This window comes from Mesoplodon bidens, assembly GCF_964165515.1.
Source record: "Mesoplodon bidens genome assembly, chromosome: 14".
Classification (NCBI taxonomy): domain Eukaryota; kingdom Metazoa; phylum Chordata; class Mammalia; order Artiodactyla; family Ziphiidae; genus Mesoplodon; species Mesoplodon bidens.
The window spans coordinates 44,207,779-44,235,599 of record NC_138170.1 but is presented as its reverse complement, the minus strand read 5'-3'; the positions used below and the strand labels follow the sequence as shown (position 1 = coordinate 44,235,599).

General features: G+C 36.4%; 1 protein-coding gene across 1 annotated transcript; it reads left to right on the top strand.

Moving 5' to 3' along the window:
• CIMIP6 (ciliary microtubule inner protein 6) lies at positions 1-27,031 on the top strand (the record flags this gene model as incomplete). The annotated part of the gene is made up of 5 exons (XM_081255111.1): positions 1-46; positions 3,775-3,985; positions 11,919-12,072; positions 25,702-25,817; positions 26,663-27,031. Exons 1-5 carry the CDS (start codon positions 18-20, stop codon positions 27,029-27,031), a joined length of 879 nt encoding a protein of 292 aa, XP_081111237.1. The 5' UTR covers positions 1-17.
• Between the last annotated feature and the right edge of the window lie 790 nt (positions 27,032-27,821).

Below are 27,821 nucleotides of genomic sequence, written 5' to 3'. Positions count from 1 at the left end.
GCAGGCCGTAGGAGCCCATGGAGGGAAAGGAGGATACGCAGCAGCAGTAAGTGCTGGGGTTTGTTTTTCTATTTCCCCTTCCGAAAAATGTTTTCCTACTTGGAGGGTTAAGTGAGATCCGAAAGGTGAGTCTTCGGGCCATCAGGGCTTTTCTTCTGCCAATCCCCTTCCTACCTCTCATTTCTAGTATTGAGAGCAATAATACTTTTTCAAACGCACTGTTTACTGGGCACCTACTATGTATCAGGCACTTTACATGCATAGCTTGGCCTAAAATTCTTTTTTTTTTTTTTTTTGTGGTACGCGGGCCTCTCACTGTTGTGGCCTCTCCCGTTGCGGAGCACAGGCTCCGGATGCGCAGGCTCAGCGGCCATGGCTCACGGGCCCAGCCGCTCCGCGGCATGTGGGATCTTCCCGGACCGGGGCACGAACCCGTGTCCCCTGCATCGGCAGGCAGGCTCTCAACCACTGCGCCACCAGGGAAGCCCTTGGCCTAAAATTCTTGACGTCATCTTAAATCATCCACTACTTCTCACACCCCACATGTAATTTATTAGCAAATTCTGTAGGCTTTACCTTTAAAATATATCCAGAATACACCACAATTCATCACTTCCACCATCATTACCACCCTGGCCCAAGGACCAGCGTCTCTTACCTGTACCCTGCAGAAGTCTTTGCTGCTCCCCTCGCCCCTCTGCAGCCTCCTCAATGCAGTCTTCTGAGTGGTCATTTTACAACATAAAGTTAGATCACGTTCTCCCTTGGCCATTGCAGAGGAAAAGCTAAGGCTCTTACAGCGGCCAATGGGGCCTACACAATGTGCGCCTTTGCCTCACTCGGTCTTGTCTGCTCCTTGCCCCCCTCTCCTCCAGCACTGACTCCCTGCAACATCTGCAGTGGTTTTCAATATGTGGTCCCCAGAACAGCATCAGCATCACCTGGGCGCTTATTTGAAATGCAGTTCTCAGGGGCTTCCCTCCACAGGCATACCAAATCAGAAACTCTAGAAGAAGGGCATGATCATTGAGTTTTAACAAGACCTCCAGGTGATTCTGATGTACCCTAAATTTTGAGAACTATTAAATCAAGCAGCTTGTTACAGCTTGTTAATGGTGTGGAGCCAGGGGTATGTGCTTCCAAACCTGTATTTTTGTCACTAAAACAGTGGTTCTCAAATTTTAACATACATGAAAATCACCTAGAGAGCTGGTTAAAACAGTTTCCTGGGAACCTTCCCCAGAGATTATGATTTAGTAGGCTGGGAATGGGACTTGTGAATATGTATTTCTGACAAGCTGACAATTGATGCCAGGGCTGCTACTCCAGGAACTACGCTTGGAGAAGCACCGTCCTGAGGTCAGGTGCTTCTGCTTCCAGGCTTTGGCATTTACACTTCCCTCTGCTGGGATGTGCTTCCTTTGATATCCACTTAGCTCTCTCCCCTCTTTCCTGTCTTTTTTCAGTTGCCACCTTCATAACTCAGCCTCCACCTTATCTAAAAATGCCACCTACCTCCCATATACATTCACTTCTTTCCCCTATTCCCTGCTTTAAGTTTGTCCTTAGTACTTAACACCATCTAACAAACTATATATTTTACTTTTTATTTCTCAGCTGCCTTTACCCCCTAGAATGTAGGCGCTGTTTCTTTTGTTACTCCTTATCCTCAGTGCCTCAGACAGCACTGGACACATAGTAAATATTTATTGAAAGAATGAATGAATGAATAAATAAATATTTATTTATTGAAAGAATGAATTATTTAATGTTATTCTCACATGTCTCACCATAGGTATTATTGTCCTTATCATGCAAAAGATTGGAAACCAAGGCTCAGATAGTAAATGGCAGAGCTGGGATTCCAACCCAGGTCTGACTTATTTCAGAGCCCGTTAGTATTTTTAACTGTGCTTCCCTTCTAGTAAGAGATTACTACAGAACCCTGTATTTCACATTTATGAGTCAATCTGTAGCCACTCACACCACAAATCCTTCATCACATGAATGCATCAGTATGTGAACAAATAGCTACGGTCCTTTCCTTAAGGCCTGATTCTAGTACAAATTTATTGTTGGGTTACAACTATGAGAAGCAGATGGAAAAAACTTATGCCAGAAGTCTACAGTGATAAATCAATTAAGGCCTTTTAAAAAATTCATCTCTGGAAAGATAACAGAAAAACCTTCAAAGTAATTTACACTTTACCAGTAATCATTTTTTCCAAATCCCTTGCAGAGAGCAACTTTTGCTGGGATGGAGAGAACTGGAATCCAAGGGTACTGAATGTCGTGTGTGTTTTGGATGAGGGTTGGGTGTGCACAGCTAACACAAAGCCAGAGTGAAAAACTAGTCCAGCAGATTCACCAGGAATGTGTAAATAGTATAATGCCAATCTGTTTACCTGCAACAATCAGGACACTTGTCCAGATGTTGGGTACATAATGATGAATGAAACCCGATCGTCACCTTAATGGAACTTACGGGCTTGTACAGGATTATTTGTAGTGCTTACTAGAACACGTAAACAAAAAGTAGGTACATAAATGATAAATCGTAGTTTGTTATGAAAGAAATGAAAAAAGTACTAAAATAGAGAATACATGGAGTGGGGAGGGGGAAATCTAGGAAACGTTTCTGAGGAGATGACTTCAGCTGAGACCTAAATGGTAATGAGCCAGCTGTTCAGGGAGCTGGGGAAGAGCAGATGCCCTGAGGGGAGAGGAGGCTGGTGTGTTCCAGGAACTGCGAGTAGGCAGGCTGGCTGGAGAAGGGAAGGGAGAGAGGCTTGAGTGGTTGAAGAGATTAGCTGGAGCAGGGCCACACAGGGCCTCAGAACTGCGATAAGGAGGAAGTGTTTTATTGTAAATGCAGTAGAAAGCCACTGGAGTCTTTTAATTGAAAAAAATGACATGGGGTAGAAGAGATGGACCTGCTTTGGTTTGAAGTAAGGTAGGGCCATGGACAAAGCTAAACAGAACTAATCACTTTCTCTATAAATTTCGAATCTTATTCACTCACCTTCCATGGGTCAGGACTTTGATTTTTTAAAATTTCTATGTAAAAAGAATCTAAATTCAAATATTTTGTTCTTGCCTTTACTTTTCAAGTATGCAAGATTTTAAAATACTCCTATTACTCCTTATTTAAAAGGAGAAAAATTTATAAACTATTCCTTTTAAAATATTTTTTAACATTTAAAAATTTCAATAATTTTTATTTTTGTTCCAGGGTAGTTATTAGAAGCAAAAAATGATGAAATTGAATTAGCTGTTCTGATGTCTACACAGTGGTCTTTTCCTGAAAAGATAAATAATAGTGCTCATTTGTTAGCTTTTATAAGTTTGCCAGGTGAGCCTTTAAAATTAAATAGTTAACCTTGTCCAGATAGCTAAATATACTAGGTAACTAAGTCTTAAAGAAGATGAGTTAAGATTAGCATGTAACTTAGGCACATGAACAAATACTGTAAACATAATTTGTAAGAATGATTAAATCACTACTCTTTCTTAACTCCAAGCAAATGAATCTGTACACTACATTGGTATATGGTAATAAATAATCACTATTAACACAAATCTCTTTATCTTTTATATAATTTTGAATGAGAGGATACCCTCCCAAATTTTAATTGCACCAGCCCCTAATAGTTATTAATAAAGTCTAAATTGTCTTGACACTTGAAATATATTTAAATCTAATTTTATGTAATTATGACTCAGCACTGAAATGCTCATTGGAAAAATGATATACTATTTAATTCTGTTTTTCAGACAGCATGAAATAGAAGATGTTGGTATACTGTATGTAACTGAAAAAAAAGAAGAAACGAAACATGAAAAAAAGCCTGGAAAAAGTATTCAACATTCAAAACCATGTGTTGGGAGAGGACGTGTATATTATGCTAAATTCATTAACACAAATGTAAGAACATGCAATGAACCAGTTCCCTACATAGATCCCAAAAACGAGCCAGATGATCAGGTTGGATTGATGTTCATTATTTACAAATATACATTTAGGTTCAGAAGTGTTTTGCAGGATAATTTTGTCACAAACTACTTAAAGGATGTGACAGATCTCAGACTAATATTTTTTATAATCCAATAGTTAAAAGCAGTAAGCTGGAAGTATCCTCACTGATAATTTCGCATACAAACTATATATATAGGGAAGGAATCCAAATAATTGTTTTTCTAGATCGGGTCAGATTATAGTCACTCAGCGGTGCTTGTGGGTAGGAGGGGTTTTTTTGTTTTTTTTTTTTGTTTTTTTTTTTTGCGGTACGCGGGCCTCTCACTGTTGTGGCCTCTCCCGTTGCAGAGCACAGGCTCCGGGCGCGCAGGCTCAGCGGCCATGGCTCACGGGCCCAGTCGCTCCGCGGCACGTGGGATCTTTCCGGATCGGGACATGAACCCGTGTCCCCTGCATCGGCAGGCGGACTCTCAACCACTGCGCCACCAGGGAAGCCCCAGGAGGGGTTATTGAAGAAATCTCTAATATTGTATTTGTGACAGATAATATAAAAATTTCCCATGATACTCAGTAATTCAGATACTTTCTATAAAATAGCTACCGTTTATTAAAGTGTATGAAGTGCTAGGAATGAGATAAGTGTTTTGTATAAGTTATATCCTTTAACCTGCACAACTTCTAGGAGGTATTATTGGAAATAGTTTAGATGATAACATGCTCTAATATAGTAAATTAACATACCTGAGATTACATAGTAAGCAAATGTCACAGTCATGTTTCTGATCCAGGACTGTTGGTTTAGACAAGTCACACTTTTATTCACTATCATATTAAATATATTCCATTCTTTTTTTTAGAATCAGGTTCGTTGAGGTATAATTTATTGTATTAATTTCCTATGTTTCTGTTACAAATTACCACAAACTTAAACAATGGCTTAAAGCAACACAAATTTATTCTCAACAGTTCTGAAGCTCAAAAGTACGTAATCAATCTCATTGTCTATTGGGAGAGCTGGTTCCTTCGGGAGGCTCTAAGGAAGAATCCATTTCCTTGCCTTTTCCTCCTTCTAGAGGTTGCCTGCCTTGGCTCATGGCCCCTTCTTCAAAGCCAGCAACATACTTCTTCAAATCTATGACGGACTTCCCTGCCTCCTTCTTCTAAGGACCCTTGTTATTATATTGGGGTCCTCAGAAGAAGAGAGTCTGGGATAATCTCTCCTTATCAAGATCCTTAACTTAATCACAGCTGCAAAGTCCCTTTTGCCATGTAAGTTTAGATGTAGTTGTGATTTAACTCAACATTTAAATGGAGATTGCTTTTCCTGAGCTCTCTTTACACTGATAACATCAACTGTTCTTGTCACGAAACAGCACACCATGGCCCTGTGTGTGAATGTGAGAGCTTCTGGGGGCAGAAATTCCTGTAGTCAAATATGCTTTAATATCATGTAGTAAACCCTTACAAGGGCAGTTTTAAGGCTATTTTGTTTTATAAACAAATAATTATTGAACATTTAAAAGATATTGATAGAACATGCCTCTGGGGGAAATAAATGTGGTACAGAAATCCAGCTTAGTGAAGTCCTCATAATTCTTGCAAAAGTTAATGAATGACTCTCCTGAGCTCTAGTTCAAGGCCAAGTTTAAACCAAACTGTTAACCCATCCTGAACCCCATAAGGAAAAGAAGCTGGTTTGAGAAGAGAAATATGAAACAAAGAAATTTAAAAATAAATCTAATTTTCTCTTGTTCCTACTTTGTAGGTGTCTTGAAAAAAATAAATGTACAGAAGTGTTAGTAGCTTGCTCTATCAACAAGACTGGGTGATAGCAGCAGTAGAATCTTTGTTTATTAGTGCTCAAAGCTCCATGAGTCAAAGACCTTAAACAGGTGGTGAAAGTGAGTTTGAAATGAAGTAAGAGGATAGGTAAGAGAGGTTCACAGTGGCTGAACGAGGAGGGCTGAACAAGGAGGTACAAAGATCAAAGATGCATCACGGAGCTAAGTGTTCACGTTGGGCGTGGAGTGAAGGGAATGGTCATTTTTAAACAAAACTAACCTACCCCCTCCAACAACAACAAAAAAACCTTAAATGTACTCATTTCCAAGTACCCAAGGAGTAATAAAGAATGCTCATTTCACATAGTTGTAAACTTTGTTCTTTTATTTAAGATGACAGTTTTCTTTTTAAGGGTTAGCTTGGTTTAAAAAAATTAACTGGGCTTTCTATCTAGCCCAGAGATAAACCCACGCACATATGGTCACCTTATCTTTGATAAAGGAGGCAGGAATGTACAGTGGAGAAAGGACAGCCTCTTCAATAAGTGGTGCTGGGAAAACTGGACAGGTACATGTAAAAGTATGAGATTAGATCACTCCCTAACACCATACACAAAAATAAGCTCAAAATGGAGTAAAGACCTAAATGTAAGGCCAGAAACTATCAAACTCTTGGAGGAAAACATAGGCAGAACACTCTATGACATAAATCACAGCAAGATCCTTTTTGACCCACATCCTAGAGAAATGGAAATAAAACCAAAAATAAACAAATGGGACCTAATGAAACTTCAAAGCTTTTGCACAGCAAAGGAAACCATAAACAAGACCAAAAGACAACCCTCAGAATGGGAGAAAATATTTGCAAATGAAGCAACTGACAAAGGATTAATCTCCAAAATTTATAAACAGCTCATGCAGCTCAATAGCAAAAAAACAAACAACCCAATCCAAAAATGGGCAGAAGACCTAAATAGACATTTCTCCACAGAAGATATACAGACTGCCAACAAACACATGAAAGAATGCTCAACATCATTAATCATTAGAGAAATGCAAATCAAAACTACAATGAGATACCATCTCACACCCGTCAGAATGGCCATCATCAAAAAATCTAGAAACAATAAATGCTGGAGAGGGTGTGGAGAAAAGGGAACACTCTTGCACTGCTGGTGGGAATGTGAATTGGTACAGCCACTATGGAGAACAGTTTGGAGGTTCCTTAAAAAACTACAAATAGAACTACCATATGACCCAGCAATCCCACTACTGGGCCTATACCCTGAGAAAACCATAATTCAAAAAGAGACATGTACCAAAATGTTCATTGCAGCTCTATTTACAATAGCCCGGAGATGGAAACAACCTAAGTGTCCATCATCGGATGAATGGATAAAGAAGATGTGGCACATATATACAATGGAATATTACTCAGCCATAAAAAGAAACGAAATTGATCTATTTGTAATGAGGTGGATAGACCTAGAGTCTGTCATACAGAGTGAAGTAAGTCAGAAAGAGAAAGACAAATACCGTATGCTAACACATATATATAGAATTTAAGAAAAAAAATGTCATGAAGAACCTAGGGGTAAGACAGGAATAAATACAAAGACCTACTCGAGAATGGACTTGAGGATATGGGGAGGGGGAAGGGTAAACTGTGACAAAGTGAGAGAGAGGCCTGGACATATATACACTACCAAGCATAAGGTAGATAGCTAGTGGAAAGCAGCCGCATAGCACAGGGAGATCAGATCGGTGCTTTGTGACCGAGTGGAGGGGTGGGATAGGGAGGGTGGGAGGGAGGGAGACGCAAGAGGGAAGGGATATGGGAACAGATGTTTATGTATAACTGATTCACTTTGTTATAAAGCAGAAACTAATACACCATTGTGAAGCAATTATACTCCAATAAAGTAAAATAATAAAATAATAAAAATAAAAAGTAAAAAAATAGTATAGTGAAAAAAAATTAACTGGCTTATAGTAATACTGGCTTTAAAATATAAGTAAAGAAAATAAAGTTGCCTAAATATTTCAATTGACATATATCTGTTGTCTTATGTATTTTGCTAAGAAAATATCTTTAGAATACCAGATTGGTCGGTTTTATTTATTTACAAGATTTTTAAATGAAATAATCAATTATACAGTTCTACATAGGGACATAAAATTGGTGGTGCTAGAAGAAATAAAAAGGAGCTTTAGCTCAGTTATTTCCAATGAAAACTAATTTGGTTGTCTGTGTTTTTAAATATTAGTAAATATTGATATTTCATAAAGATTATACTGGGTCAGTATTTTCCAAAATGTATTTTTTTGGAGCACTAGTCCTTGCCAATGTGCTCAATAAAATAAAGTTCCGAAGTCAGATATGTTCTGGAAAACCTGTATTTTTATACACCCTTCTCATAGCTTCACAATTCACATTAGTAGATAAAGGTTCTTGAGAAATCCTGTGGTAAACTTGTTTAACTCAGTATTTGTCAAATTTCTTTAACTATGGAAACCTCTTTTATATAACACATATTAATATGCTGCAGAACCAGTGTTCCACAGAACACAGTGCAGGAATAACTGTTATTGTGAACTATTATTATGAATTGCTTAAAAAGAGGTATTTTTCAGCATTCTTTCTGGTCCACAACAAAACATAGAGGAACGTAGATACAGTGTAACTCTAGTGTTTGCTATAACACAACAAATTTTTTAAAGCCACTGAGCTTTACTAAAAAAAATATGATACTCTATGTGTAAGGTGTTGTCAAAAGTCCACATTTCCCTAGGAATCCATAAAGTATAATTTGATGTCCACAGATCACCACACCACCACGAGCAGCAGCAGCCATCTTGGCCAGGGTGCCACAGAGCTTGGCACACCACCTCTTATATTCTCTTAACTGGTTCCTCCAGGATACCCCACTTACTTTTTACTACATTTCCCCTAGGATTCTCCCTTAGTTTCCCAAAGAATGGAAGTAAGTAATGTTAACTGATGCATTTCTGAAGGCAAAGGGCTGACAGAAGTATAACATAGAGAGCGCCGCACGGTGGTTTCCAAATGTGGCTAAGGGGCCCACAGCACAATGGCTCTTACGCCTTCCAGCAGCCAGGGTTATAGGGAGCCTTGTCATCAGGAATCACCAGGCACCTCCCTACCATGGAGCCCCAGTGACAGTCATCCTGTGGCAGGAAAAGAGACAGGCTTTGGCCTGGAAGGGAGGACTTCATCCTCTCTCTGGGTGCAAAGTTTTGGGAACAACTCTTTCTGTAGGCAGAACCCCCTCTACAATCTGCAAGATGTGGTCTGACCCCCAAAACCTAGGCAAAGCAATAACATAGAGGACCTTTCCCGGTTTGGTTTATTTAATCATAAATAATTCCACATGCACCTCTCAATCCAATGTAAGTGATGGTACACAAAGCAGTAAATTTTTATCCTTAGTCTTTCTCTTCGGTGCGAGGTGAAGGAAAAAAATAAACCTCTGCCTTTACCTTTTGTCTTATAATCTCTCTGAGCAAATGCTTGGACCAAAAAGGCATGCACATGTGCCTGGGTGCATACACACTCTCTTCCAGGAAGTAACCAGACTTTTCAGGCATAGAGCAGACTATCCAGAAATAGAAAAGATAAACACAACAGTTTTTGAACTGTAGCATTTCATTCTCCTGAAGTGAAGATTCATCCAATTGACAACACTAATCAGAACACTCACCAACTATAAGTGTCTTGAAGTCATCAATCACACTTCAGAAAAAACTGCTTATTATTTCCTTTATACGTATTTGTGAAACCAAAGAGACCATTTTGGTAAAATTCTAAATTCAAGTCTTCTTGAAAGGTGAATTATCCCTGCTTTAAGGTAGCTTTTGCACTACACTCTTGTTTAAGAAAAAAATTGAAGTCTGCCAGACATCGTGGTTCACTTATTCCAGAGTCACTTCTCCAGTAACTTGGATGTTAGCAAAATAAGTTTCAGATCAACAAAAGAAGATATAAAGAGTATGCCTTAAAACCTTGTCATAGAGGATTTCTCAGGATATTTACTTAGAGCCTCTTTATTTTTATTTTTGAAATAATTTAAATAAATTTGTGTTTATCTGGCTTTGCCTTCCACAGCAGATTTCCCATAGCAATGTAGCACAGAAATTAGAGGCATGCCCAGACAAACGACAGACTGAATTGAGGCAGCTCTGTTACCTGTTAGTGATATACCTTGGGGAAGTTACTTTATCTCCCAGCAGTTTTCTCATCTGTACAGTGGGTGTACCCACCTCATAGAATTGTGATGAGAATAAGTGAGAAAAGGCCTAGACCTTGGAGCATAATAAGCACCGTGGTAATCACAGAGTAGGGAAGAGCTGCAAGAAGCAGGCACTCTGACAACAGTAAGACGTGACTATTTTGAGCCAGAGAGTGAAAAGACACCATCTGTGTAGTGATATGTTCTAGAATTCCTAGGATCTACATCAAGTAGATGTAATTCACCTTTAAGTCCATTCTGAAAAACGAGGCATTGGCTGATCTTTCCTTCTCTCCAAAATTCCCCACTTCCTACATTTCCTTGATTTCTGCAAACATTCATTTTTACCCCTGGTTACAGGTTGTCATTAGCCTAGAAACTGGCCCTCATTTCCAGTTGCAAAGTGAGTTCTGACTCTGTCTTCATCTGTGCAGGGCTTAGTGCTCTCTTTGGTTCATGTCCATCCCATCTTTTTCAGTTTGAAGATAACTTCCCTTAATGAAGAACCTAAAGTTGAATAGCTCTGACTTTCAGCTCTAAGCAGGGTACTCTTCTCCAAATTCTAAGCCTTTCCTTGATTTCTTGCTGCAACAGAATTTTTTCCCACAGAACACCCTATTTTTGCTGCTTGGTATATTTCATGAATCTCTTCTAAGCTTCTTGACAGTCTCCTGACAAGCTGACTCCGTTTAAGTGTTTCTCCTTTGAATCTGATTTTGTGCACTGCTTGTACACACACCTGTCTCCTTGAAAACTAAGCTCATTTGAAAGCCAACTGCCTATGTAGCCACACAAGTTTCTTTAGATGCCGCCTCCTTTTTATATCAATGGAGCTTCAATTGTATTTTCAGAATTTAACTTATTAGAATCTCATATTTATCCACCTTGAATCATATTTTAAAGTCTCTGACAATGCAATCATAGTTGATCTTTTAAAAGGCTGATCTCTTCCCTTAAAGCCCCAGGTAGGTGTTAGAACATACCCAAGGTTACTTTCATTCTCTAATATCCAAGGACTCTGAGGTGTCAAGTTCCCTTTTCCCAAGGTTCTCTTCTACCTGATCAACCAGATTAAAAAAAATTTTTTTAGTCAGTACTAAGTTGAGTAACAATTCACCTCACTGCTTTCTGAACTTCTAAGAGATCAAACGTGCTAATGAAGAAGATTCATTTCCTGCATACTTAGTTCAGGTTTTATTATCAGAAATTCAGTAACATTGGAGATATTTCTGCTTAGAACAAAGTTTCTCAAACTGAATCATTAGTGAGTTATAAATCAATGTGGACTGCAACCAGCATTATGAGATGAAATAGAAAAGTAATATAATAGAAAAATAGCCAAGTGCACTGCGTGTAGTAAGAATAAGTATTGTTTTGTGAAACCTCTAGTTTTATGTATATGTATGCAGTGGGTATTCTTGCATGACATAAAATGTATTTCATGGTGTGGGTCATGGACTAAAAACTTTGAAAACCACCATCTTAGATGATAATACATTATTTGTATTGCCATAATGAAAAGTATAGAATATAAGTTTTAGATTAAATCATGTTTACTATATACATATGCATATGTGTGTACATATGCATATTTATATATACATAAATGGTAGTACAAAACATAGAAACATAACTATTTTGTTGATTTTTACCATTCCATCTGTTGATAGAAGGTAGTTTAAGAAATTAGCAGCTGTATTTTAGCTAAAATTATATGATAATGCATTTTTAGGTGCCTCTTAGGAAATACAGTCTTTATGAAAATATATTTAGTCCTAGATTTCAGAACTCTATTTTAGTACTAGAAAATCCAATAACTTGTTGAATCAAATTACTGAGCAACAAACACATGAAAATGAAAATGTCCTACAGTATCCAATTTTGTGTTTCCATTTTTTTTTTTCCATGAAGGGTGACTGGTGGTCACATGGTAAAGGACTGGAAAATCCCTTCCAACCACCTTATGACACTAAGAGCACCCAGAGGAGTGACTTTAAAAAACCAACATGTCCATTTGTTTCTCCAGTCAAATACAGCAAGTTGCAAATGCCTTCTTATGGAATAGGTAAGGTTAGCAGTTCATCACAGTCTCAGGTTACTGCTATCAAATTAAGATGTATTATATGTGCTTGCACCTCCTGGGAAAATTAGTCCTCTACAGGAGTTGAAAATATACATGCAGCAAGTGCAGCCCTTGACAAGTTTGTTCCTTATCCCTTCCTAGTGGATAACTTAGCTCCACATATGTTTAATACAACATAATAAAAATTGTAATGTTCATTGATAACACCAGCTTCCAAGTCAGAAATTTAGTAGCATTCTGCTCATTATTGCCAGTAAACTTGAAAAATTATAACTGTTAGGCAACACTATAGGGCAGTATTTTTCAAAGTGCGCATGGAGGGGCACTGGTTTTTGTTGTTTGTTTTTGTTTTTTAATTTTTGAATTTTATTTTATTTTTTTTATACAGCAGGTTCTTATTAGTTCTCTATTTTATACATATTAGTGTATACATGTCAATCCCAATCTCCCAGTTCATCCCACCACCACCACCACCACCCCCACCCCACTTTCCCCCCTTGGTGTCCATATGTTTGTTCTCTACATCTGTGTCTCTATTTCTGCCCTGCAAACTGGTTCATCTGTGCCATTTTTCTAGGTTCCACATATATGTGTTAATATACAGTATTTGTTTTTCTCTTTCTGACTTACTTCACTCTGTATGACAGTCTCTAGATCCATCCATGTCTCTACAAATGACCCAATTTCGTTCCCTTTAATGGCTGAGTAATATTTCATTGTATATATCTACCACATCTTCTTTATCCATTCGTCTGTCGATGGGCATTTAGGTTGCTTCCATGACCTGGCTATTGTAAACAGTGCTGCAATGAACATTGGGGTACATGTGTCTTTTTGAATTATGGTTTTCTCTGGGTATATGCCCAGTAGTGGGATTGCTGGGTCATATGGTAATTCAATTTTAGTTTTTTAAGGAACCTCCATACTGTTCTCCATAGTGGCTGTATCAATTTACATTCCCACCAACAATGCAAGAGCGTTTCCTTTTCTCCACACCCTCTCCAGCATTTGTTGTTTGTAGATTTTCTGATGAGGGGTACTAGTTTTTATGATGTTTATAGCTACTGCTCAAAAAACAGGGGAAGTCAAATAAGTTTTGGAAAAACTGAATTTATAAAGTTAAACAGTTTTGTGTGTGTGTGTGTGTGTGTGTGTGTGTGTTTTACTACAGAACTCTTAAAACCCTTATTCTAAGCATAAGCATAATGAATTTCCAAGAAGAGGAATAAAGAATGCTATGTTTTCCCAATATTGACAACTTTACCTTTTTTCAGATCATCTCACATGACTGGTATCCCACAAAACGTAATATAGGAAATACTGTTCTATACAGTATTCATACATTTTGAGATCTAAAATTTGTTTTACCTGACAATGTCATTACAATAATCTAGGTTTTTCACATTTATTCAAGTTGTATCTGTTTCTTAACCCAGTACTACTCATCTCTACTGCAGGAGTAGAATTTTTAGCAAGTCTTAAAGAAGTGCAGGATCAAGTCCAAACAAAAATGTATTTATTGAATACCCGCTCTGTTCTCACCCCATACAAAAGTTCACGAGATAAACATCAAATTTTCTGAACACGACAGTAGGCAGTGAAGGATTACTTTTAGACATCAACAGTCCCTCAGTTTTAGCCTTCTGGCCTCTGTGATTGGCCAGTCTAGTTAAGGATACAAAGGGCAGCTAGATTGAAGGTCAGGATATTAGAAAATGGTCATATTTAACATGATTTCCACCTCAAGGGTGGTAATTAATAGGGAGGGCCAACTATTAGATAGTCTGTAACAATTGGCATCTCTTTTAGAAAGGTAATAAAATTTCCAATTCTGATTCAAGATGGTAGACTGAGCACAAACATCTAAATCCCCTGCCTCCCAAGACCCTATCGAATGATAGCAACAAAGCAGTCAACCCATAAAGGGCCCATAAAGGTGAAAAGAATGGAAGGAAGAGCTTTCTGGATTTTGAGAAGGAATGGAAGACTGTTGATGGATAAAAAAGAACAAAGAAGCAATAGCCTAGAATATACAGAAGGAGATTCAGTGAAGAAGAGCCAATCTGCCTGAAAACAAAACAAAACAAAACAAAAAGTATCTGAAGGCTCAGTCAGCAGACAAAGCATAACAGAAATGCGGGAGGGGAGAATCAGAGGGTTAGTTGAAAGTCTGTTTCTTAAATAACTGCTCCAGTCATGAGCACTCTACCCTCTCCCAACATTAAGAATGCTAGAGCCCATTGTCTCAGCTAGATGTCAACTACCACACTAGTTACTTTAGTATTTCAAACTGGTCTCCTATCCTATTCTTAATTTATGAATGGCAACCAAAGATTAGAATTATGCCAAATTATATATTTTTTTAGGTCTGGAGGATAAAATCAAGGAAATATCACAGAACATAAAACAACAACAAAACCTTAGAAAATATGAGAGAATAAAAGCAAAATGGAGAATCAGTCTTGGAGGTCCAACTTTTCTGGAGCTCCAGAAAAGAGTAAAAATGAAGGTGAGATAATTATATCCACACATAACATCTATTAAGCATATACTATTTGCCAGGTACTTTATGGAACTTTCTAAATGTTTACTCATTCAATTCTCACACCAACCCTATGGCATATAATAGTATAGTAATACTATTAATACTCTCATTTTTCAGATGAGAAAGCAAGCACAGAGTTTAAATAATTTGCCCAAGGCTACACAACAAATAATTGGTGTTTGAACTTAGTCTGACTCTAGTACCTGTATAAATAACCAGTACTCTACACAGCTTCTAGAAAAATAATAAGAAGATAGTTTCCCAACATAAAGAAGAGCCATTGAAAGGGTCTACTGAGTGTATCTAAGTATGAAGGGAAAAAAGATACACACCCATACATCATTATGAAATTGCAAAACAATAATTGTAAAGAGAAGATTCCAGAAGTTTCCATTAAAAGAAAACTAAGTCACCACCTAAGGAATAAGTATATGGAATCAAGCAACACGGACGGAAGAGCACAATGGAGTTAATGTCTTCAAAGTTCTCAGGGGAAATCATTTTTAACCTAGAAAAGAGGATTTATTTGACATGTACACTAGAACCTTTTTTTTCCCCAAGTGGCACTGGGCATTGGACCCACTGAGAAAGAAATGTAGTCCTAGCACAACATTTGGCTCTTAAGTGAACAAAATTCATATAATTATATTTTAAGTGCTATTTAGTAGTTAACTTTTAGTGTCATTCTATAGACACAATATGGAAAATGTAATTATGGTTACAGATCAGAATTATGTTATCAGCTTTAAGAAGAAAAATAAATATACAGTTGACAGAAGATGGGAAGTAGAAGAGGAGAAGGGTGCTAATATCACTATTTAACATATGAGTCCTCAAGAGAGACTACTCAAAATAGATGAAACACGGAATAGAAGATTAAGGCTGAAGTCAAAGGAATTAATACAAGTACCAATTTCTCTCTTCAGCCCTGGCTTCTTTCCTGAGCCTGCATATCCAACCAACTACTTAACATCTCTTCTTGGATAATTAATCTCCTTTTCAAGCTTAACATGGCTAGAATAGAACATTTCATTTTGCCCATCCAAACCTATCCCCCCATCTCAATTAATGTCATTTCTATTCCCCCAGATGCTCAAGTTTTGATACCTAGAAGTCATTCTAAAACTCCCTACCCTCTACAGCCAATCCATCTTGACACCTCTATCTCCAAATTCTATCCCAAATTATCTTACCAATGTAGTGAAGCCACTACTAACCTGCTTCCTTTCTTCCTCCTCCATAATGTTTTCCACACCATCGTCAGACAGATCTTTTAAAAACATGAAGGACATCACTCTTCCCCTTTGGAGGCTTTAGCTACTTCTCACTGTTTGTAGAGTAAATTTCAAATTCTTTGCCATGGCCTACATGGTCCTATTTGACGTGCCAAATCTACCTAAGTCTCCTATTGCTCCTGATAGCTTGGTATGGGGATTTAGAGAAGGGGCACATAACTCAGACCAAGGAGGTAGAGAATACTCTCTGAAAGTCATGCTTGTTTCAGAACCAGTTTATGCCTGTGTACTTGTTACTGTATTTCTATAACTTAATTACATATTATAAATTAAAATCTGAGTAAGAAAAAAAGCAGTTGTTTCCATAAAACATTCAAAGTTGAATACTTTACAAAGACTTGCTAAAATGTTAATCACTAACTTTAAAAATGCTAATTAAGCATGGGTAAAATAACTATAAAAGAAGAGCTAGAGTGAATTTTTTAAATCTTGAAAGACGCTGTACTCATTTTCCTTCAAATGCATCCTTAAGTTTCCATTCTGTGTTAAAGAAACGGAAAATGAAAAGGATACATTAGGGGTGTGGTTTGTGCAAGAAATACAAAGTGGAATTCCAACCAACGGACACTTCCTCAAAGAAAATGCCTTTGCACTTCAATAAAATTTTGGTGAATGAACTGGTTAAAGGAAAATAAGTATGGTTTACATAATTTTCTATGATTCTTTCCCTTAACTGACTTTTTTGTTAACTAACCAGTCAGGTCTCAGTACTTTCTCATAAGGAGCAGTTGTTTCCTCTCTAGTTCAATAAGGGATGTGGTGGAAGATGAGACAGAAAGATAGGCTTTGTTCTAGGATGATCAGGCAGGGCCCGGCCATTTCATAAGGAAACAACCATAATCAGTGTCTGTAGGCCTGTCAATTTTCCCTTAGAGGAATCCTCCAAGCCTCTGCCTGGAGTGGAGGACAGAAAATCTGGGAGTCCCTCAAACAATCTTCAGTTTACAGCTTCAATTTGTACCAGTTCCCATGCTCCCTGCCTCAGAAGCGTCTGATGCCTCCAATTCCCGAGCCTCACTGGAAGGCTGTGGCATGAATTGGCTTGATGTTCACCCCCCCTCCTCCTCCACAAGCCCTTAGCTTCCAGTTTACTGGACTCTACTCAACTCAATTGCCACTTATCCATCTGCTTTCCAGCTTCCAAATTTGTTAATATCTTTGTTCGCATTTAGTTCTCTTTTTTCCTTAAGGCTTTAAGCCCTTTTAATTTCTTTACTATCATTGTACTATCTTCTTCCTCTCTCTCTCTGTCTCTGTTCTTTTACTGCTATTTCTCATTGCCAAAATCATTATTATTATATTCCAGGTCCTACCACTATGCCCAGACTCAACAAATATTTATTGATTAGTTTAATGATAATTACATATTATTTAACAGATTAAAGTCATAATGTAATTTTAACTAATATACACACCACAATATGAACATGCAATTTATTCATATTTTAGATGGTGTTTGGGTACTAGATGAGAATGATATTTAAAAGAAAATATTTTATGTAACATTTAAAAATATGTATATAAACTAGTCTGTGTATGCCAGATTTTTAATGTATATATATGTGTGTGTATACATATATGCATATAGACAGAAAATGTGTATATAAACATGCATTAATAGCAAAAGTCATCTCATAGTCATTCTGTTCCATCAGCCCACTTAATTACGCCTGGTTTTTGGCATTTCAGCAATGTCATCTTGTACTGATAATGAAAGTGCCTTTTATGTCTTGTACCACCACACAATTTCCTGGCTGCCATCCATGGTCAGTTCAACAAACGGCTATGCTCCATCATATCTGAGTCCCTGTAAGAATGAGTGTTCACTTTAGGTTTTATATAATAAAACTTTATAAATTGGAAAAGCTGATCTAATTGGTAAAGGAGGTGTTTCATACTTAAATAAAACTTCAGCTGTTTATCAATTACTTGATATTTTAACATTCTTTAAAATTGTGAATTCAGATACGGTGCTAAAAATATTTTTCTAAAATAGGTTTTAGTTTGTGTTGCTTCTTTTGCATCAGGTATAACATAACAATGATTTCTTGCTACAGTTGTATTCAAGTTTCTCTTTTTCACTGTATTGTGAAAATCTGTACTGTTATTTTTACATTAATAATCCTTTTATGTAAGATGAAAATAAATACTACTTAGAAGAATGGGGTTTCTAATAGAAAAATAATACTAATGAATGTTTTTAAGTAGATACAAATGAAAAGTTAAGAAAATTTCTCAAAACAAAAGCTGCTAAATCCGCATCAATATGAGGAGCAAGTTGTGTGTTTGAATAAATCCTGGCTTTGTTGATAAAATATAGATGGCTAGACACCAACTTGTTTGGTGTATCCTTGTTTGGAAAATTCCTATTTTAATTAGAAGTTTCCAAGAAACAGAGAGTGGATTTCAAACATTCTTCATAGACTTTGGCTTACTTTTTGTAAGCCTCATCTAACAAGGCTTCTTTTAAGTAATTATTTTGGGTCCGATTTGAATTCTTGAGTAGAGTAACCACTAAGAACTTGAATATCTTCTTTGATGTTTTCCCACTTAGATGATCTTCACTATTGTGGGCTTCTTTAAAAATCACATATATTTGCATAAATGAACATGGTAGTTATGTCTACTTTTTTTTTTTTTTTTTTTTTGCGGTATGCGGGCCTCTCACTGTTGTGGTCTCTCCCATTGTGGAGCACAGGCTCCGGACGCGCAGGCTCAGCGGCCATGGCTCACAGGCCCAGTCACTCCACGGCATGTGGGATCTTCCCGGACTGGGGCACGAACCCATGTCCTGTGCATCGGCAGGTGGACTCTCAACCACTGCTCCACCAGGGAAGCCCCTTATGTCTACTTTTAATGGGTATAATGCCTGGGTAAGGAACTTCTTTCTTAACAGTTATATTACCTTTCTTGCCCCTTTATTAGTCCCCATGAAGATATTTTTTTAAGTTATTATTTTCAAGATTCTGGGAGGTTCTATATCACTATATAAAAGATGATTCATTTTAATTGACTTCCTCTGAAGTCTTTGTTTGTTATCTGCATAACAAGTCAGTCCAACATTTAGTTGCTTAAAACAATCATTTTATTTGCTCATGATTCTGCAGTCTGGGCTGGGCTCAGGTGGGCAGTAGTGGCTGAATTTAGTTGGTAGGTTGTCTGGAAACTGAACTCAGCTGGGACACTGGAATGATTGGGCCTGTCCTTCTCCGTTTGGTCTCTGCATGTGGTTTCTCCAGCAGGGTAGATGGAACTGGCATAGTATTGCTTCTGCCACATCCTATTGGTTGAAGCTAATCACAAGGCCAGTGCACATTCACAAGGGGACTGTACAAGGATGCGAATACTGGGAGGCCTGATTCTCTGGGGCCACCAATGTAACACCTTACTTCAATGTCTTTAAACAGTCCTTTCCATGAGAGTTTAGGAATGGCCAACTCTTCACTTTTCTTTGTCTGAAAAGGTCTTTAAATTGCCCTCACTCTTTAATAGATGAAAGTATAGCTGGGTATAGAATTCTAGATTCATAGTTACTTAGCTTTTACACTAGGAAGGTATTATTCCATTGTCATCTGGATTCTATTGTTATGTCAGGTCTGAAAGCAGTCCAGTTGTTAATCCTTTGAAGGTAACTTGTTTCAGTAGAAGATTTTTTATGTTCTATGGGAGTCTTTGCATACAGAAAAGTTATTTATATTTATTTATGGTTAAATTAATATTTCTAGTTTTAACATTATAAATTTAAAAATATTTCTTTAAGCCCTTAATTTTTAAATATTATATAATATTAGAATAGTAAGTTTCACTTGTTCTTTGATGTTTAATTAACTCAGCTTGAACAAATGAAATACTCCTTAACAATGACTTATTTACAAACATAGTCAATTAAATTCCATTAATATTTTAAACAGCATTTGTTGATTTAATTATATTCTGTTTTCCTCTTAACACTTTAAATACCTAACAAGGAAAATGTAGAATTTTGACAATCAAAACCTTCCCAAACAATTAAAAAATTCTTGTAATAAGAATTAATAAGACCCTGATACATTAAAAAAAATTTAAAAATACATAAAATTAAATTAAAAAAAAACTTTCGCAAACAATTAAAAAATTCTTGTAAATCTAATAAATTAAACCTATAAATATAGTAAATACAGATATGTCAAACATTTTAATCCTGTTTATAAACTTAATCATTTCTTTAAAACTGGCAACACTAGAAAACTATTAGATCAAATTTTCTTCTGACATATTATATAACAAATTATAGATTTAATTGTATTTGCTTTATCATCTCTACATTTAATCCCAAACCTTCCCAAAATTAAAAGACTTATTGAATATTTATTTTAGAAGAACTGTGTTGGTTGGTAGAATACTGGTTTTGAATATTAGTAAAGTATTAAAGTATTTGTTTTGAAAAAAAGTTACCCTGTGACCAATCTTTATTTGTTACCCTATATGAAAAATATACAATATACTATTTGTATTAAATCTAGTTTATGGTGAGGTATTTTTGTTATCATTACAGAGGGCTTTTAATGATGATAGAGATTTTGCTCTATGCATTTCTCTCACTAAGAAGACATCAATTTGGTAACTTAAATTCATCATACTTTAAGTTTTCCTTATAGTAGGTAGATATGACCTGTGTTGTCCAAGGATAGGTTCCTGTGTGGGAAATTGCTGGCATTGGATTCTAAGCAGGTAGGAGGCATAAAAGTTTCTAGTTTGGGTCAGCTTCTTGTTTGCCCCAACTATTATTGCCATTAAGGGCAGCTGCCCTGGTAAACAATTGCCCTTGATTGTTTTTGACAAATGCCTTTGGGGGAAAGGCTATTTACACTAAGAGAGGCTGAGTCATTGTCTATAAAGACAAGCCCTAGGAATGGAGTTTCCAAAGAACTGCCAGCCAGGTTAAATAACAATTCTTTGAGTTCATGTTTGTGGGAAGTTCCAAAGCCAGTGGTTCTTTCCAGTGGCTTCTAAGCTTCTTGCTGATTTTCACCATAAATTCAGGGCTGTTTGTTTCCAAGGCTTATGACAAGGTGGGGAGAGGGGCATGAAAACTGGGCCAAAGGCCTGCTTTTATTATAGAGATTAAGCCATTTTTCTTGAATAAATGCTTCTCAGATTGTTGCAAGCCTTTGGTTAATTTCCAAAGTTCTGAAAAAGTTGATTTTGATTATTTTTGTCAATGTTCTCATTGCTTTCACGGAGAAGCAGTTTTTTTGGAGGTTTTTACTCTGCCATTCCCACTGACGTCCTATCCCTTTTAGTTTTCATGCTACAAATATTTTTTCCCAACCTATCATCTCTGTTAACTTTGCTCATGGTGTACAGAAATAAATTTTGATGTAATCAAATTTATTAAGTTTTCACCTATGGTTTGTGCATTGGGTGTTTATGACGAGTTTTCCTACCCTTAGGTCACAAAAATATTCTCCTACATTTTCTTCTCTTGGTTTTATCATTTTACCTTCCATAATTATGTATTTAACTCTATAGCCTAGCTTTATGTGCAGTATTAAATAGGGAACCTATTCCATTTTTCTCCATGCAGTGAGCAAGTTTTCTGGATACCATCTACTAAACAATCTACACTTCTGTCATTAACTTGGGGGACCTCCTTAACTGTATGTTAGGGTTTCCTATATGAGTATGTCTGTCTCTGAACTCAGTCCTTGGATCATTACTAAAATGTTTTAATGATATAGATTTTTAGCTTGTCTTAATATCTGATAGGGAAATTCTTCATTCTTTGCTCTTCCTTTTTGCAGTTAAGCTCTCGATTTATGGACCTTTATTTTTCCATTTCAACTTTGGAATTTATGACATTTCTCAAAATATCCAGCTAGAATTCTGATTGAGTTGTGTTGACATTATAGATTAATTTAGGAAAAACTGTCACCTTTACAGTAACATACTATCCCGTCCTATCTAAGGGAATGGAAAGTCTATTCGGCTCAATTTTTGTCTCTGAGTTAAAAATTTTTCTCTATAGAGGTCTTGTGAAGTCTTACTTTCTAGAAACTTTATACTGTATAGTTTTATTGCTACAGGGACTGTATCTTATTTTTCCTTTTGTTTTCTAGTAGGTTATTTTTATTATAGCAAAATGCTTTTGATTTTTGTACACTTATCTGCTTGCCTTGCTACACCCTTATTCTCATTATTGATTCTAGTGTTTTTTCTATTCAGGTAATTATATTACCTACAAATAATGACAGTTTTTTCTTTTCCTTTGCAATCATTATACTTTTTTCATTTTTTATAATATTCACTAGAATCTCCATTAATATGTTAAACAGTAGAATTTTAGTTCTGAGTTATTATAGGTGTAATACTTATTTTTCTGTTCTTTAGTCATTGTCTTTTTAAGGAGGCAAAACATTTTGTTATTTTCTTCCATATACCTTAGGCACCCTCCTTGATTTATTTCTATTCTTATTTGAGTTCTTCCTCTAGAAATTTTTTTGAAGTGGTCTGTTTATGGGGAAATATTCTGAGGCCTTCTTTGCCTCCCAGTATTCTTTAATTTTAATTTTGGCTTCATGGTTAAATGACAGTTTGGTTGGATATTAAAATTCCAGGCTTAAAGTTTTTTTCCCTTTAATATTTAAAAAATATTAATAAGTTATTATGTGTCCAATGTTGTCAAATTTGGTATAAATCTGCTTCTTACTCCTTTGTAGGTAATCTACCTCTCCTCTTTGAAACATTTAGAATTTTTTCTTTGTCTCAGATGACCTTAAATTTCTCTATAAAGTGTCTTACATGTGAGTTATTTCTTATCTACCATGCAGGACTGGGAGGAGAGTGAGCCAAGTGAGAGGTCTAGGGTGCAAACTGTAAGGAGGCACTCACTCCCAGGATCATGCAAGTGCCTCCTTACATTTTGCATCCCATGAGCCTCACTTGCCTCATCTTACTCCTGGCCCTGCTACCTGTTTGGTAATCTATGAGCCCTTTCAATCTGAGGTCTTTGGGCTTTCTTTAATTCTTATGTATTTATCATCCTTATTTCTTTAAACATTTTCTTTTCTCTGTTTCTTTTTCTAGGTTTCCTAGATTCTAGTGTTGGTATTTCTACCATCAATGTCTCTTAGCTTTTCTATCTTTATTTCTTTATCCTTTCCAGATTCCTTTGGGAAAGTTTCTCAGTCTGATTTTCTAGTTCATAAATCTTTTTATCTCACCATTTCTACTTCAACTATTATATTTTTATTTCTAATATTTTACATGATTCTTTCTTATGACCTCTTATTCTTGCTTTATATTAAGGATACCTCCTGTATCTTTGAGTATATTTGTTATGCTTATTTTACTCTTGGTACATAGGTTCTAATAATTCTGCTTCACATAATGTACGTTTTAAATCTTATTGTCTTTCTTTTAAAGTGTCCCTCTAGTTTATCTTAGGTCATATTCCCCAAGGGGAATTATCAGCCCTGTGTGGGCAAAGGCTAAAGACCAGGGTCTGGCTTGTGTACCTCTCAATGAATTTAAGGAAAGAAGATGAAGGTCAGGCTGGAGAGGGTCAGGCCTGACAAAACCAGTTTTGACCATCTCCATTTGTTGTCCCTATTTGAGACCAATCCTCTACTCAGGGCTCCACTCCTTTCCCCTTTAAACTCCTAAAAAGAGTCATCACTGAGAGAAGGCAATCTCTTGATGTTTTTAATCCACCAGCACTGACAGTTGCTCTGGGAGTGCTGGAGAAGGAAATGCCCAAGGGGCTGCATGCATCCATTTTCATCAGCTCCTTACCCTGGAGGGATTTCTGTGCTGCTCCAATGTTACTAAGTTGACAACACATGGCTAGACGGTTGCTGCCAGTTTCTGCCGCCCTGAGGCAAACGGTAATCTTCCCAAAGCAATGTGGGAGAAAGTCAAGAGCAGATTTTAAAAGCTCTCCCAACCTATTCTCTACTATCTACATCTGATCTCCCTACCCTCCAGCCCAAGCTGCCACCAACCCTTCATAGCAGTTTACTAAACCCTTTGGTTTTCTCCCAGCATTTTGATAGTTCATCACATTCATGCTTCTCCTCTTCCATGGTTTCCCTTTTGTCAGGATGCAAAAGAGCTTGCCCCTTGCCTAACTTAGAAGTCCCTTTCTAATTTGACCCAGCATTCTAGAGACTTTATAAACATTGTCTTTAATCCTCACAGCTCTGAAAGCAAATTATTATTATCCCCATTTTAGAGAGAAGAAATTGAATCTCAGTGAAGTTAAGTGATTGTCCAAAGTGACACAACTAGGAAATGCAGTAGAGCTGGAATTTGAAAGCACGTCTATCTTATCCCAAAGCCCATGCTTTGGATACTCCATTAACCCCACCTGATTAATGCCTAAATTTAGAGCTGCTTCATTTTATTCAAAGAGTTACCAGACTATGTTCCTGGAAACACTAACATTCTGTGAGCCAGACCAGGGCATTCACCCCAAAACTGATAGTCTTTTCTGACTTGGTGGAAAAATATAACTTATGGTTAGAATTTCTCAATGTAATAGTTGTCCACAAATTTATGTTGAATCTTTGGCACCTGCTCTCTTTTGTGTGCTAGGAAATCCTAAAAGAAAGGTAATGATTAAGTAGAAAATGAGTTTTTCCCTGCTAGCTAGAAAAGATTGCCATCTCACATTATGTAATATATAAATATTGGAATAATTATCATTCTAGCTAGTAAAATTAGTTTATATCAATGTCTGAATATTGAATTAAATTCATGAATGCTTAATAAATGTGAATTTACTAACATATTTTTCCTTCTTATATATCCTCCCTAATTTTAAAGTCATGGTTTTTCAAATTTAAATTTTATTTTTTAATAGTTAATACGGGCATACAGTACAAAATTCAAATGGTACAATAGGGAAAAGAGTGAAAGTGAATCCACCCTTCTCCACCTCTGTCCTCCAGCCAGCTAATTCTCTCCCCCTGCAACAACCACTGTTATCAGTTTTTTGTTATCACTCCATAGATATGGTAGGTGTACATATTATCTTATGTATATATTTTTCTATAAAAGGGAGACATTTTAAATTTTTTCCTTGACAGAATTTTATGTCACTAAACTGGGTGTTACTCTGACTCCTTATATAACGTTGTGTGCTAAAAGCAAAACTAAAGTGAGTTTTTTAAATTATTAAAAATTTTAAACATAGAGAAACCAAAATAATGAACCCCTATATAGCTATTACACAGATTGAAAGATTATTTTTAAGAGTGATTTTTAAAGAATTTAATACTCTCACAAATTTTCAGAGCCTTTGTCAATGGGAAATGAAAAGAATTGTGTGTTCAACTCTAAGTGCAGTAGCCCTGGAATCTTCCAGTTCATTTGTCAGTGCTAGCAGGGAGCAACTTACGCATAAATTTCTCAAAGCCTTTTCAGTAGTAAAAATAAGTTGAGAAATAAATTGTACTTATGCTTTCCCTAACACTTTGGTTAGTATATGTGCAAGAAGCAGATCTAACAGTTGATTTTTAAAAGCCATTATTACATTATTATTAGTTTTTAAAATTACTAGCAATTCCACATGTGGGGCTAATTTGGTTGTTTTCATTTGGTTCTTTTCATGGAGAAAGAATGATGAATCTATTATTGTATTATTTAGATGTGTTTAGGTAACCTTTCATACTTAAAAGAGTTTAGTTTCATTTACATTTTTGATAAAGCAAAAATATTATAAATACTGATTACATTTCCATATACAAATCTTTTATCCTGACTTCACAAAATCTCTTTTTTTCCCCTTAGTTCCACTTGCCTCTCCTGATGCATCAGCAGAACTCCAAAAGAATTTTATAGAACGCATCTCTTTTTCACATCAATATGATGCCAGGAAAACACCCAATAAGCCCATCCAGGGAAAGGTGAGTCAGTATTTAGGATCAATTACTTAATACTTTATGATGGGATAGATTTATGGTAGAACTCTAATCCTTTCAAGTCATAATCATATTTCTCAAAGTTGATTTAAACAAACTAACATGGTTATTAGGAGGATAAAATCTTAACCACATGTCATAGTCAAAACTAAAGAATGATGTCATAATTTTGGATCAGTCTTTGGAATTTGGTTCAAATTATTAAAATCATTCACTTAAGGTAATATCAAAGCAACTTGCTAAATTTTTTGATATGCTTATGTATGTGTGTGGCAGGGGGATGCATATAAGTTTTATAAATTGAACAGTAATGTAATAGTCAATTGCTGGATTTTTTCCCAACTACAGATGTTTGTTTTCATATTTCACCATAGTTAATAATAAAAACATTTCACAACAACTATTAGTTGTTGGAAGTAATAGATGTTTATGACGCAATCATAAATCCTTAGGTCTATGAACTGCAGTTTCTATCGTATCCATAGCAACCTGCAGAGCAAGAAATGAAATTGGATATGAATAGTCTCATACAATTCAAATGACAGAAAAATTGAGAATGGGAGATAATGAGATGCCACTCCTTTGACTTTCTGTTTTTCCCTTCCTGTTCATTTTCTGGTGCACCCTTGTTCATAATTTGTTTAAATGGTTCACCGATACTTATTATGCTTCCGTCTTCAGTTTGGAACTAAGGTGACAGCCAATGAAGAGGCAGAGAAATAAGTGCCTGCTTCAATCAGGACTTGAGCTAATACATGAACTCAGGTCACAGCTGCATCTTCCAGCAACTTGTGTGCCCTGGTTAACATCAACTTTGTTTTCCTTTCCAGCGACATGGAGTTTTTGTGCAGACAGAGATAAAACCAGGGAGCAGGCCAACAGTTCCTAAGAGAACAGAGGTATTACTGAATGCTCCAGGGTCATGCTCATCAGAACAGTCCAAAAAAACAGAGAAAGGAAACTCAGCGGAAAGCAAAATGATCTCACCCGGTCTCTGCCGACAAAATTCCCAGGAGTTGTTAGAGACTAAAACTCACTTATCAGAAACAGACGTCAGAGAGGCAGCCAACACATGTCCCAGAAGTCTTGAGAGAAGGGAGAAGACTGCAGACATCTTTCAAATAACTGCAGTAAATGCTCTTCTCACCAGGCATGATTCTTTAAGTCCACCAATAAAAAGTCAGGATAAATCAGGATAAACTACCTTCTTCAAATAAAAACATAGTCCTTAGAATGTAGACGATTTCAGAATCATCATACAGGCCCTCACATTTGCTTTTTCTGTTATCAATAACCTCAAAAATGACAATTTATGTAAATGGGAAAATGAAAAAAAGATAATAAAATACACTAAAAATTTAAGTGTGGTCTCCAATGAGTGATGGATATGAGACATATTTCTGTGTTAGACTGTTGCTAGCCATGGCTCTAGAATCAAACTGGGGCTGGAATTTTGGCTTCACCACATATAGGCTGTGTGACTTTGGGTAAATTACTTAACCTCTCTAGAGTTCAGTTTCCTATCTGTAAAATTAGGATAATAGTAACTTCATAAGGATATTGAGCATGAGATCACACACATTGATCAGTGATCAATGTAATCACATTATCACTATTACTATAATTAAAATTTCAATTTAAGGATAACATTCTCCTATAACCTTGAATTCTCCTCCTTATTCTAAAACTTTGAACCCTTCTATATACAATTAAGAGTGTAAAAACTAAAAACCTTTCTCCCAGTACAAGATACACACACACACACACTTTTAATTGAAAGGCATGAGTACATAGAATATCAAAATATTTCCTAAATTGATTTCTATTTTATTTAAATTATTTCTAGCACTAACTCAACCTTTGCTTTTTGGCAGAGTTTGGTACGGGTAATTCTACTAGTTATTCTAGTTGGTACCTTTTGGTGTGCCAAAAATGTATCTACTATAAGCTGTGTTATGTTGCACACAAGTGGAAGTAGGTGAAGTATTC